Source organism: Amblyomma americanum, chromosome 4, assembly GCF_052857255.1.
Source record: "Amblyomma americanum isolate KBUSLIRL-KWMA chromosome 4, ASM5285725v1, whole genome shotgun sequence".
Lineage (NCBI taxonomy): Eukaryota > Metazoa > Arthropoda > Arachnida > Ixodida > Ixodidae > Amblyomma > Amblyomma americanum.
The window spans coordinates 134598059-134611051 of NC_135500.1; the positions used below are offsets into that span (position 1 = coordinate 134598059).

The following is a 12993-nucleotide window of genomic DNA, read 5'->3' on the forward strand; positions in this document are numbered from 1 at the left end:
ACGACAAGGCTGCTTCGGACGTCGAGGCAGGGGTGCAGTCCAAGAGCTCTCGCAAAAGTATCCCCGGCAGATCTGCGAGCGGGAATCCAGACGCACCTGATGAGGCCGCTGCGAATATGCCGAGCAAACCTGCAGCCCTTGTGGACGGCGGGCCCAACAAGAGCGACGGAAAGTCTTCAATGAAGGGCGGGGCTGTCCGGAGCCGGTTTTCAGCTCTGAGAAGTCTGCTGAAGCGCAAGTCGCTGGCGGTCCTGAGAGTCGCGAATGTGGCTAAGTTCGCGACCCGCCGAGCTTCTATGCCTCCCCCCCGCGAAAGGCGAAACTCGGTCACACAGCCGGTGGCTGATAACCAGCCTGTGGCTGCACCGGACGCCAGGGAAGCTATTTCCAAGCTTATTCCGCACGGTAAGAAGCCGGTAGTGGCGACGACTTTTACAGCAGCCAAGCGTGGAGGGCCTAGGAAAATGTCTGCCTCCAGCTGGTCGCAGGAAAGGGCTACCTTTTCAACATTAATACCAGATTTTCAGAAAGCTGGCTGCTATGCACGCAGTGCAGAAGAAGCAGTGTTCTATGTATACAAGCAGCCATGTGCGCCAATACTTGCAAAGTGAACCGTATACGTTAAGGCAAGCCGGTATTCAACTTCTATCATGCGGTCCCATCGAGTTTCTAGGCACACCTTCCAGATGAGCAGCTCGCTCAAAGAATACAAGAGGCCTGCTTCATACTAGCCTCACTTCACAAGATATCGAATAACGTCGCCGCTAGTTCTTCATAGCTAGCTCTCAGTTCTCCGGTTAGGAAGCTAGTCGTTAGTTACATCTTTGTAAAACCTAATCAAAGTAAAAATACAGTAATCTGTGAACCAACGTTGATACTTTTTACGCGTGTGACCCAACGTCGATACTTTTTATAGTCACGGTTTGGTTTAACTTTGCATGTTATGGTTTGGGTTGTCATGGATGAATTTCATAGAGGTGAAACAAATTCGTTCCAAACATTCAAGCGCTTGCCATTAGTTTCTAGATATTTTATAGGGCGTTAGGTAAAGCCTTTGTCGAAAAATTCTCGTTGCCGTAAATGCTCGATAAAGCTGGTTGACCACAAGGAACAGGATAACCAGTGTAGGCCGGAAGATCAATGTTAACATAAGACCTGATTTTATCAAAGTTGTCACGAACAAACAGATTTCCTTAAAATCTTCTGCATCCTTTTGCCACAGCCGACGAAAGACTAAAAATCTCTTTTGTCCTGATGTAGAGGCGAGCGGCCACAGTGACCTGGACTCCCAGCAACAGCGCTGGCTGGCCCTGTGCGGCGCGCTGTCGCTCACAGTGCTGATGCTGATCTTCTTCAGCGTCGCCACCTACTTCCTCACCAAGGGTACGACTACCGTCATCGTAGCGTGCGAGACGCCCGAGTGCATCGCCGCCAAGGCTTACGTCGAAGGCCTGCTCGGCGACCCCAAAGACAGGTGCGCTTGTCTGAAGATGCTTATGACGACCTTGATTCACGGCCTCCAGGATAAGCATGCTCAGTGCACAAGAACCTGTGTGCGCTCCCAGTTTCGACTATGAAAAATTCGGACGACACTTAAACTCCGCCTGAAGCTCCGCACTAACGTGATAGCGTTAATTCTTTCCTTCAGAGGCCTGCGGTCCTCTTAGCGTATCCCTTCGCAGACACGGACACTGCCGTGACACGCCGAAGAGACAACGATGGTTTCCGTCGTCTCTCTACCCATACCTTATGAAAGCGCTATCTCATTCTAAGGCCCATACAGGTTGATACACTCAGCCGACCTAAAAATCCATTTTCCCTAGAAAATCTCCCCCAGGGTAGCACTGTTAACTATTGCTATCTCGCAGCCAGATGCAAAAGTCGTGCAACTTGTATCTCTTGCCAAGGCCGGGCCTTGACACCGCTTGACGGCAAAGCCTTTGACCCTCCACTCTCAACTCACGTGCAGGTGCACAGACTTCTACAGCTACGTCTGCGCACGGTTGATCCAGGACCAGTCGAGCGCGAGCGAGGTTGTCTTTGCGAGGCTGCACGACGGACTGCTCCGCGAGAGGGGCATCAGCGGAGACAAGCTGGGCGGCCACGTGGCGGCGACTGTCTACTCCGGCTGCTACGACTTCCTCGACTGGGAGGAGTCGCTGGCCGACGAGATGCGGGAGACTGGCCAGTCTATCATGACCGCACCTCTGCGCAGTGCCGCCAACTTCTCAGAGATTGTCCAGGTTAGTGTCTGCGCGTAGCATTAATGGGAATTTGTGGGCCCCGAAGAGTTTGGCTGAAAGCTGCGTTTATTTTTAGTTCGCTAGCACTGCTGCCCGTAATAATGGATTTCGCGGGGTCTGTCCGAAGCCGCGCCGTGACCATGAAGCGCGAGAGGTCAATAGGTGGCGACGCACGCGTCACGCGGCTTAACCAATAAGGAGGCGGCGCGATCGCTCAGCGCGCTTTCCGCAGATGGTGCGGGATTCCTTGAGGGCTCTGGACGTGGCGGACGTATGTCGCTCGCGCTCCCTTGAGCAATGCTAGAGCATCTATTTTTTCGTTTGAATTAACTATGCAAATCGACTGTCATTTTTTTTTGCCGATAATCGGAAGCAAAAATCGTTTCGGGGCCTCACAGCTACACAACTCCATGTAGCAGCCATTCATGACCTTTTCTCAGCTTATCCTGGCCGTCAGAGTGCAGGCAGTTATATTCTGTGGGAATGACAGAACAAGTAACTATCGCGGTAACTACCGTGGTAGGAGCTGTATTCTCGAGGCGCAAACACAGCAAGGCTTTGAAGTTTATGAATCGGGCCGTCGATCCAACGAACGAAGTACACAATGTTTGTGAAAGTTGGGTGGTCTCTGTGTAGACGCGCTTATCTCTTGTAAAGAGGAAACCTGAGTTTGGTCACTCCGGATACTTTGTAAGTCATACTGAGTTCGACAGTAGGCACATTTCAGCGCAACGAATCAGCTGGGAATGTTGCTGCAAAGTCACGTCTTAATGTAAAGTTCTCGGTGAAACAGAAGCGCTCGTTCTGTGTAAGAAAGTCGGCTGCTGACACGTAAAGGCATCGGAAAAAAATGTTAATTGCTTAGATTTCTTTTCATTGACTTTACTAGCACGGCGACTGCATTTGCTTTGAGAGAACAGTACTGGGCAAATCGGCTTCAAAATCCTTGGGCTAAAGGGGAGATGCGGGTTTTTAAATGAATATTTTTATTAATAAAGATATCCTAATGAGGTAAATATGTGTTTCCTCTGCTTCCAAGAATATATTTAGTTTCAGTACGTCTCAAAATAACTGAACCCTAATAGTTAAATTCTTACGGGTTGTTTAAACGCTTTGTTTTTTTTTTGGTTTCTATTGAACTGGGGCTGCAGCCAAATACCTGTCATCTGGAGCTATGCTAATTATATTGTTGTTAAAGTATATCATCATATTAAAATGTTAAATTTTGTCTAAGCAGCATAATTATGCGAATTTGAAAACTCAGCCAAACAAGAACAGCGCAGCTCCACAGTTTTATTTCTGAATTCAGCGATATAAGATTAATTGAAATTACATCATAAAAGCCTAATAAAAACATTCGTAAGGCTAGTCATGTCAACAAAAAGAAGATCGCATTTGAAGTGCGCGCGCAGGCCATTCAGAGGCAGTTGTAAAGGCCTCAAAAGAGCGGAATGCGGATGTTCCAAAAATATTTCACAGTAGTGAGCAATACCAGGTAGTGGTAAGGGGCCCAGCTTTCAAACAAAACCAAGATGGTGGCTATCGGGGCCTCGTTCGTGGGAAGCGATGGGTGCGAAGTCCTGCCGCATTTCGTTCCGAAATCGCCATTTCTGAGTTTCGTAGGGGCGAAATATATGGTGATAATAATAATAATTGGTTTTGGGGGAAAGGAAATGGCGCAGTATCTGTCTCATATATCGTTGGACACCTGAACCGCGCCGTAAGGGAAGGGATAAGGGAGGGAGTGAAAGAGGAAAGGAAGAAATAGGTGCCGTAGTGGAGGGCTCCGGAATAATTTCTACCACCTGGGGATCTTTAACGTGCACCGACATCGCACAGCACACGGGCGCCTTAGCGTTTTTCCTCCATAAAAACGCAGCCGCCGCGGTCGGGTTCGAACCCGGGAACTCCGGATCAGTATTCGAGCGCCCTAACCACTGAGCCACCGCGGCGGGTCGAAATATAACATCGAAATATATAGATGTTTGTTTTTTGGAGTTCGAATTTAGACTTCAAATCTTTTTAGACAGGAACATTGGAGTGTATTGATCCCGAATATGGTACTCTTGCAAAATCTAAATTTTCGCTTTTTTTATCATTTCAAGACCCGCGTCTCCCCTTAAGTGGTATGAGCGAGTTCGGGTCGGCAGTTCAAGATGTCAGGGCCATGTGAATGTTGCACTCATTGCGACATATAGAGGACCTTCAATGAACAAACTACAGTTTGGACTGCGCAGCAATCGTGATACAAAGCACCAAGCACGTCGGAGTGATGCAGTAAACCGTACTCAGTATGTTATTTTTTTTAATCTTCAGCGCCATCAGGTCCACGCCGCTCAGTGAAACGAGCTCCGATTGCTTACTGTGTGTTCAGGGTCATAGTTTGCATGATATTGCAGCACAGAAGGATCACCTTATTGATTGTGTCAAAATGTTTTTCACAGTAAATGCGTTTTAGCATACGTAGGCTAAGAGGCTGAAGTTACCGCAAATGCAATCACTCATAAGCAGCTCTCTAAAAACAGCAAGTCTGTACGAGCCTATTTTTCTTAATTTAGCTTCAAAAGCATTTTTTAGCGCTTACACAGAACTAATAGCTAAATTTTGGCATTAACTGATTACTTGAATCTCTATCGTGTTAAGGAGCTTAACAAATGAATACATTTCACGTTATACACCTACCAAGCTTACGCCATCATATTAAACTGCGTGCTTAAAAACCTAAACATTTCTCAAGGCTTCCATTATTCATCCTCGAAGGCGCAAAATCCACCTCTAAACGGTACAATGGATGTATTGCTTTATTACCCCGGCTTGCATGTTCCCATAGCCGTGAAACTTACGCGATACCTCCGGCGATATCTCGCTTCTTAGACCTCACAATACAACCTAGCTACCTGCGTATAACCGTGATGTCCGTAACTCGTTCAGCCTTGACAAATTCGCATACAGGAAGCAAGGTCACAATTGGCCTCGTTGTTGTTGTTTGTTTCTTCCAGCTCCTGGTGCGGATCTCGTTCCAGAGGGGTCTGCATACCGTGCTCGTGATCGGACTCGTACGCATTGCGGATGGCTTGGATGTCTCGTTGAGCCTGTCCCCGGGCAACTCCGTGCTGCGCAAGTTCCGCATGGCAAGCTACGACCAACTGGAGCGGAACTTGAAAGCCGCTTTCTCGTGGGCGCCCCAGGTGAGCCCCCTGTTACTGGCTGGGTTCATAGGATGGCGCCTACAAGAGTAATATAACGTTACCTGTGCCGGACTTTTTAAAAATTAAACGCGCGGCCGCAACGTCACGCTGGATTAAACACTATCCGCTCTGAACTGCTTACTTAGAGAATACCGCACAAGAACGGCCACTGAGTCTAATTTGCGAAACTAGTGCAAGTTCATTCTTGTAGAAAAGTTCTCAAATGACTTCTGTTCTTATTTTGATAAACATGTGTATTGAATTTTGGGGACGATTACCTTTTTTTTCTGTTCCATGCAGTGTTGTCGCTTGAGCTTTTTTTTTTTTACAATAGAAATGCGACTTTGTCGGGCAGCGTATAATTCGGTACGAAAACGTAAACGCTGTTCATTGTACCCGTTCTTATGGCAGGTCAACACGAGCGCAGCCTTGAAGGAACTGGTCATTGTCGACAAACGCGTTGAACAGGCTCTCGCCGCCAGTGATGAGGAGGCCGATGAAGCAAGTGGACCACTGCGCCGCTTCGTCGGCGGCCTCGTCAGAGGCGTCGACGCCAGCGTGTGGGTGACCGCCGTCAAAGACGCCAACCCCGGCGGCGTCACCATCAGCGCTGAGAGCGAATGCTTCGCCAAGGCCTTCACCGCCATCCGAAACGCATTCCGCGAGCTGACCGCGGTCGGCGTTCGCAGAGCGGCCTCGTACTTGGCGGCGAACCTCGAGGCCGAAGTCGCCTTCCTCGAAGACGCCAGGCAAAACCTTAAAGAAGACGCGGCGGCGAAGCGCCGCTTTTGCCTCGAGCTGACGCGACGAAGCGTGGCCCTTACGTGGCATCCGCTGGCCGCCAGGATCCTGCACAGCGCTGCTCACGAGGCCTCGGTGAGGGGCATGTTCGGCGCCCTCCGGGACGTCCTCGGCAGAAACAGCGTCGCGTTCACCTTTCTCGACCCGGAGGTGCGCGCGGCGGCGCTAAACAGACTCAACGGCACGGCGCTGATCTTGATCGACGAGGAGATGGCACAGCAGGTCAACGCGAGCTACGAAAAGTTCATGCCTGTGATAGCCGAGGCCAAGGACTTCGTCAGTGGCTACGTCAGCGCCTTGAAGGAGACCCAGTGGCTGCAAACGGTGTCGCCACCATCACGTTTGCAAGCCCTCTGCGCGAGCATGGAGCTGGCCGCTTCCATCGAGTACAAGCCTTGGCTGCGTTCCATCGTGGTACCTCCGATGCTGCTGGCGGAGCCGTATTTTTACGGCAAAGCGCTACCGCTGCACTTCAACTACGGCACCGTCGGCTCCCTGCTTGCTTCCAGGGTCGCTGAGGTCCTTGGCGCGGATAACCCGCAGACTGGTGGCACCAACGGAACAGGTGCTGCCATCTGTAGTTTGAGATATTGGCTTTCGTGTTTTTTCGTTTTTCGTAACACATATATATTGGACTAGGTATTCAGAGAAATTCAATTTATATTTGCGTTATGAGTGGAGCCAGCCTTCCCGCGTGAGGCTCCGCAGACTTGTGGGGGCGTCAACGGACAGACACATGACCTGGACCCTACAATACCAGGAACGACCCAAGAAACAAAAGTGCGAGATCCCCACTACTTCCATGCCACTATGTGTTTTCTCAGTGAGCGGCCCTTCATTTCTTAAGCACATTTATAATAAGTTTTGGACCCAATTACTATGTTATCGAGGTCCCTAGAGCGCTAACATCACACGTCGCTCTCACGAGAAAAAAAAAAAGCCGAGATGTCAGTCCTCGTGTGCTGATTATCGCCCGAAGCTCCATAGTTTTGTTGAGTCATGCGAGAATTTGGTCAATTGCGCTGAATCTTGGAAGCGTCGTCACTCGGTTTATGGTGTTCAAATCTCGTTAATGCAGGTCGCGAAGGGGATCCACGGGCCAACGGATCTCGCTGGAGCGAGCAGTCGGTGAAAAGATACAGGAAAAGTGTGGAGTGCCTGCGGGACCTTCATGCAAGGCTTGGCTCTGCTGCCGGCGCCTCGGGGCCACAGCGCAAACACATCAACGTCCTGCTCGCCTGGGCGCAGGCAGGTGTGCTCTGTTCTAACGAATCGCAAGTCACTGCGTTGGTGGCAGATCCGGGCGACATTATGCCCCTTATAAGTTGGCATAGTACTTTGTTATCTTCGGTTTTTCACTGCTGGCCTTCGTAAATCCGCTCATCAGGAGAGCGTCCTTTCAAGCCAAAGCAGGTAATTGTTGATGGCGGTGGTTAATAAGCCATGTTTTTAATTGATGTGCACGTTGTGAAAGCTTTAGTGTTTCTTTTCTTATATTGCAGAATTTTTTTAATAAAAGCATTCTTATTAGTGAATGATCATGGACCAAAAATTAAGATCACCGTTGAGGCGCCGAATGGTAAAAAGACTGTCAATAATAATCGCCCATGTGGGCTTCTTTGACATAATCGATCTTCGCAGGGTACCAGCGTTTCGAATTTCACCTCCGTCAATATACGGTCCTCCATTGTGTTCGGTAGTAAACCACCGTAGCCACTGACAATTTTCCTATCTCGCGAGATCCACAAAATGAAAATAAAATTTTCCTGTACCGCGAGGCAGCTTACTGGCCATGCGTGGCACAGTTCATTTAATGTGCATGTGCTCAAAACAGAAACATCTTCAGAACTGAAACCCGCCGCGGTGGCTCAGTGTTTAGCGCGCTCGGCTACTGATCCGGAGTTCCCGGGTTCGAACCCGACCGCGGCGGCAGCGTTTTTATGGAGGAAAAACGCCAAGGCGCCCGTGTGCTGTGCGATGTCAGTGCACGTTAAAGATCCCAAGGTGGTCTAAATTATTCCGGAGTCCTCCACTACGGCACCTCCTTCTTCCTTTCTTCTTTCACTCCCTCCTTTATCCCTTCCCTTACGGCGTGGTTCAGGTGTCCAACGATATATGAGACAGATACTGCGCCATTTCCTTTCCCCAAAAACCAATTATTTAGAACTGAACATCTGCTGTGCGCCACCGCGCAGCCAGCGATAAGGTAGCGAATTATGTTTTGCTGCTCGAAGCACTGTAGATTTTTTTATCATTATTGCGACAGTGTGCCTGCCTGCATAATGTATTATTTACACAGAGTTGCACGCCGGACTATCGTAGTCCAGTAACGCCCGCTAGGGCGGCCCAGAGATCCACTCTACATCGTGCTGTCGACCTGGGGCCGGTCCCCACCGGAGCACATCTTCTGCCGGGTAGAGCACAAAGAGAGGCAGGTCCAGAGCAAGTGTCTAGTATCCACATCGCAGACAGGAGCGGTTGGTTCTGATGATGATAATGTCAGATCTGATGACAAGTTAATATGCGCAGCCTACAGAAAGAAATTCCGAGCATCGCTGGTCTTCGTCATGCGAGCGCTTACGTCTGTCTTTGGCAGTCTTCGATTTGCACTGTGATACCAACTTGCTTTATTCGACGTGTTAAAACCATTTACTAGATCCGATATATATTCTCATCGTGTTTCAGGCGGCTTCGGCTTGGTCATCCACAATAGGTATATGCCTAGTTTTGTTTACTGACTCTAGCTTCTGCCCCACTTTGCAGGGCCTGCGCGTGGCGTACGAGGCGCTCCTGACCTGGTTCACCACGGTCGCTGGCGACTCGGATCGGTTCCAGCACCACTGGCACGCTGCGCAGGTCCTGTTTTTCGCCCGCTTCTGCCTGCTCTCGTGCAGCGCCGACCGTCGGCCAACAGCGGCAGTGCCTGGGCGCGACCGCTGCCTCGTTCCGCTGCACAACATGCGGCAGTTCGCCGAGACATTCGAGTGCGGAGGTGCAAAGGGCTTCGTCACCGCCAGCTGCCCACTGTGAGGCGCCGTCAACCACGGCGGCGCCATTGATCTGTAGGATACTTTAGTAGTTCTACTTTTGTTCAATGGTGCCGTCCAGCACGACGACACCATTGATCTGTAGGATACTTTAGTAGTTCTACTTTTTTTCAATGGTGCCGTCCAGCACGACGACACCATTGATCTGTAGGATACTTTAGTAGTTCTACTTGTTTTCAATGGTGCCGTCCAGCACGACGACACCATTGATCTGTAGGATACTTTAGTAGTCTACTTTTTTTTCAATGGTGCCGTCCAGCACGACGACACCATTGATCTGTAGGATACTTTAGTAGATCTACTTTTTTTTCAATGGTGCCGTTCATCATGAAGACACCATTGATCTGTAGGATACTTAAGCGTTTTTGTTTTTTTTCAATGGTGCCGTTCACCACGACGACACCATTGATCTGTAGGATACTTCTATGTTTACACGTTGTTGCTTTGCTTCCATCTACCAGGACGACACCATTGATCTGGAAAATTGTTTTGTGTTTGTATGTGATTGCGGTGTTTTCCGTCGACCAGGACGACACCATTGATCTGGAAGATTGTTTTGTGTTTGTGTGTGGTTGTGGCGTTTCCGTCGACCGGGACGACACCATAGATTTGGAAGATTGTTCTGTGTCTGTTTGTTAATCGTGCCAACAAACGCTCGTAACTGACTGAGCCTTCAAAGGTCACTTGTGCCAACGCGCTGTGGTAGCAGTGACGATTGTTCATTCACCATGGTCTTAAGCGCATTAATCTCAGCGCCTGGGAGCCGAAGGCGTTGCGCTGCCTCAGCATGCTTAGGCCATTAATAGAATACTGGAGTCTTCTTCCGGTTACTGTAACCGTATTACTGACTATATACCCAGGAACGCCACGCTTGCAACTGAGAATAGTGCCGTGAGGAACACTTATAACGTCACAATGTATAGCACTTTGCTCCATTTTTGCTGCTTTCGTATATTGGCTGTGTGTAGATAGGTTGGCTGTGCGAGCCCTTTTAGGTCGCGTCTGGGGTGCGTGTGCCCATGACTGGGGTGGTGCTTCCAGCAAAAACACGCAGCCGCTTCCATATATATGCTGCTGATTGTTCCGCAGCAGTCATTGAATGCTTTACGAACATGCTTTACAAGGACGTGAGTGCTTCCTCTAGTTACTCTGTATGTAGAACTATGTTGCCTTAGCGTTCTCAGGCACATTTACTTTAAAGCGTGGAAGGCGCCCAGTGGAACAAGTCTGCCTACAAAGTACCGGCGATTGAAAACTGTCGGAACTGGTGGTGAGGTTAGACTGAGCTGGACTGTTGTTCGCATGCCATACACAACTTTTACACAATAACCACAAGTGACAATTACTGTGTCGGACTTAATTCCAATGTAGTATGTCTGCCTCAGCACGTGGCCCATCTCAGCTGTAGCCGAGATGTCTTAGGCAGATGGAACAAAAGCTGGCAATGGTCGTAGAGCTCACTTTTTATTGCCTGTGGTGTCTAACGGCGCTCATGGTGAGCCACTTCACCAGCCTAATAGTTGCATTCAGAAATAAAGCACTTCCAAGCCACAAACCTAAATGGGGGTATTTTGTTGTTGTTGTTGCCGCCGCCGTCGTCGTGGTTGTTGTTGTCGTCGTCGTCGTCGTGGTTGTTGTTGTTGTTGTTGTCGTCGTCGTTGTGGTTGTCGTTGTTGTTGTAGTGGTTGTCGTTGTTGTTGTCGTTGTCGTTGGAACGCAGTACTTCACTAGAGGCTTCACGCTTACGACCACGACTTGATTGTCGCTGGCCTGCGCCATGGCGCCTTAGGGATATGCTGCTGCTCTTGCACTTCGCCGATTACTTCGCTCAAGCCAATGATTTTGTCTAAGCCGTCAATATAACGCTCATTGCAAAAACTTGCACTGGTACTGCGACGTTAAAGGAAAATGACGCTGTTTGGAAGAATGAAGCTGGCTTGCTCATAACTGGCGCATCAGTTACTTTGGGGGAAGTGCAGTGAATGGGACAGTGGAAGGGCAGGACAGAGAATGAATAGGTTTTTTTCGTAGCGTGGTTCAAACCACATGTGCTCAGGTGCGCGGCGTCACAGCACGCCAAAAGCCTGCAAGTCGCAAACTGTCCTGCTAGGCTGGGAATGATGACCGTGAAGACGAATATTACGCATGAAATGCTAATAGCTCCCAGTCTCGACAAGCCGAGTCTGACATCATGCTGAAATAGGGAAGTTATCTACGGCCTAAGCAGCAGCCAGAACCAACGATTTCCCGAGGCCAAATTTTCCGCCCCAATGCTATCCAGCAGAAGAAAAAAAACCGAGCACCGAGAACCGTTCGACCTAAAGCCGAAGCCCATCCAACAGTTTCGTTTCGCGACACCTCGGGTGTGCCAGCCATGGCTACTGCTGCTCGCCATGTGTGTTGCACATAACTCAGGCTGCACGGCTTGCTAGCGATTGAACCTGCGTACGTGTAACAGATGGCGCCACTTCCAGTGTGCTGACATTTGCTGCTTGACAGCAAAGGTGTACCCACTACACTGAGACGCATCGTCCTCGTCATCATCATCCTGACTAAGCCCACTGCAGTGCAAAGGCCTCTCCCATGTCTCTCCAAATAACCCGGTCCTGTGCCAATTGGGGCCACCCTTTCCCCAGAAAGTTCTTAATCTCATCCGCCTACCTAACTTTGTGGCGCTCCCTGCTACGCTTGCCTTTTCTTAGAATCCAGTCTGTTACCCTTAAAAACCATCGGTTATCTTGCCTTCGTTATTATGCCCTGCCCAATCCCATTTTTTTCACTTGATTTCGACTAGAATGACATTAACCCGTGTTTGATCCCCAACCCGCTCTGCCCTCTTCCTGTCTGTTAACGTTACACCCATCATTTTTTCTTTACATAGCTCGCTGCGCAGTACGAGGCGGCAAACGAAGCCTCGTCATCGACAGTTCACAAGCAGTTGCGCCACGCGAGCGTGGACGCGATGCACTCTGGCAGCTGCAGTATGCCAACCGGCGGTCACTAAAAGACCGGGTTCACTTTCCGAATGGTTACTCGGCAATTAATAATCAATCAGGTGATAGAAAAATGCGCAGAATACGCATAATCAACCCCCATATATGGACTTCTTTGATTATGAGAAAGCATCTGACTCATGGTTCATGGTTTATGGGAGTTTAACGTCCCAAAGCAACTCAGGCTATGAAGGACCCCGTAGTGAAGGGCTCCGGAAATTTCTACCACCTGGGGTTCCATGTGACTGGATTAGAAAATATATACCAAGTGTTTTTGTAGCGAGAGCTACACTGGCCTGCCAGTCGAGCATTTCGCGGTGGCTGGTAGAGGCCACTTGTGCGCATGCGCCGTTACCATAGCAACCGGAGAGGAGCAGCAGATGCTGCGGGTGCTTCGCCATCGCCGCGGCCGCGCCCCCGCTCCACCGTCGTCACTAGGATGAGCGATTGTGCGCATGCGCCGATAGCATGGTAACCAGAGAGAGCCCACAGGTGCGCCGCGCGCTTCGTCGCCGCCTCGCCGCTCTATCACCCGAACCGCGCGTCGCGTCGCGTGCGCAGTTTGCATATAAAAGGCGGAGAAGTAATGGGCGGCTGTATCACGTTTTACATGGATGCGGAAAGGAGAGTCCAGCCGCTGCTAAACGGCGGTATATACAAGAGAAGATAAACTCTTCCGATCCTGAGGTTGTCACCTGGCACTTGGCTATTCAACAAAGAG

General features: G+C 49.8%; 1 protein-coding gene across 1 annotated transcript; it reads left to right on the top strand.

Annotated features, from left to right (window-relative positions):
- Positions 1–5927: 5927 nt before the first annotated feature.
- Positions 5928–9262, top strand: LOC144129848 (neprilysin-3-like). The gene is made up of 4 exons (XM_077663913.1): positions 5928–5932; positions 5974–6797; positions 7311–7480; positions 8996–9262. Exons 1-4 carry the CDS (start codon positions 5928–5930, stop codon positions 9260–9262), a joined length of 1266 nt encoding a protein of 421 aa, XP_077520039.1.
- The last annotated feature ends 3731 nt before the right edge of the window (positions 9263–12993 follow it).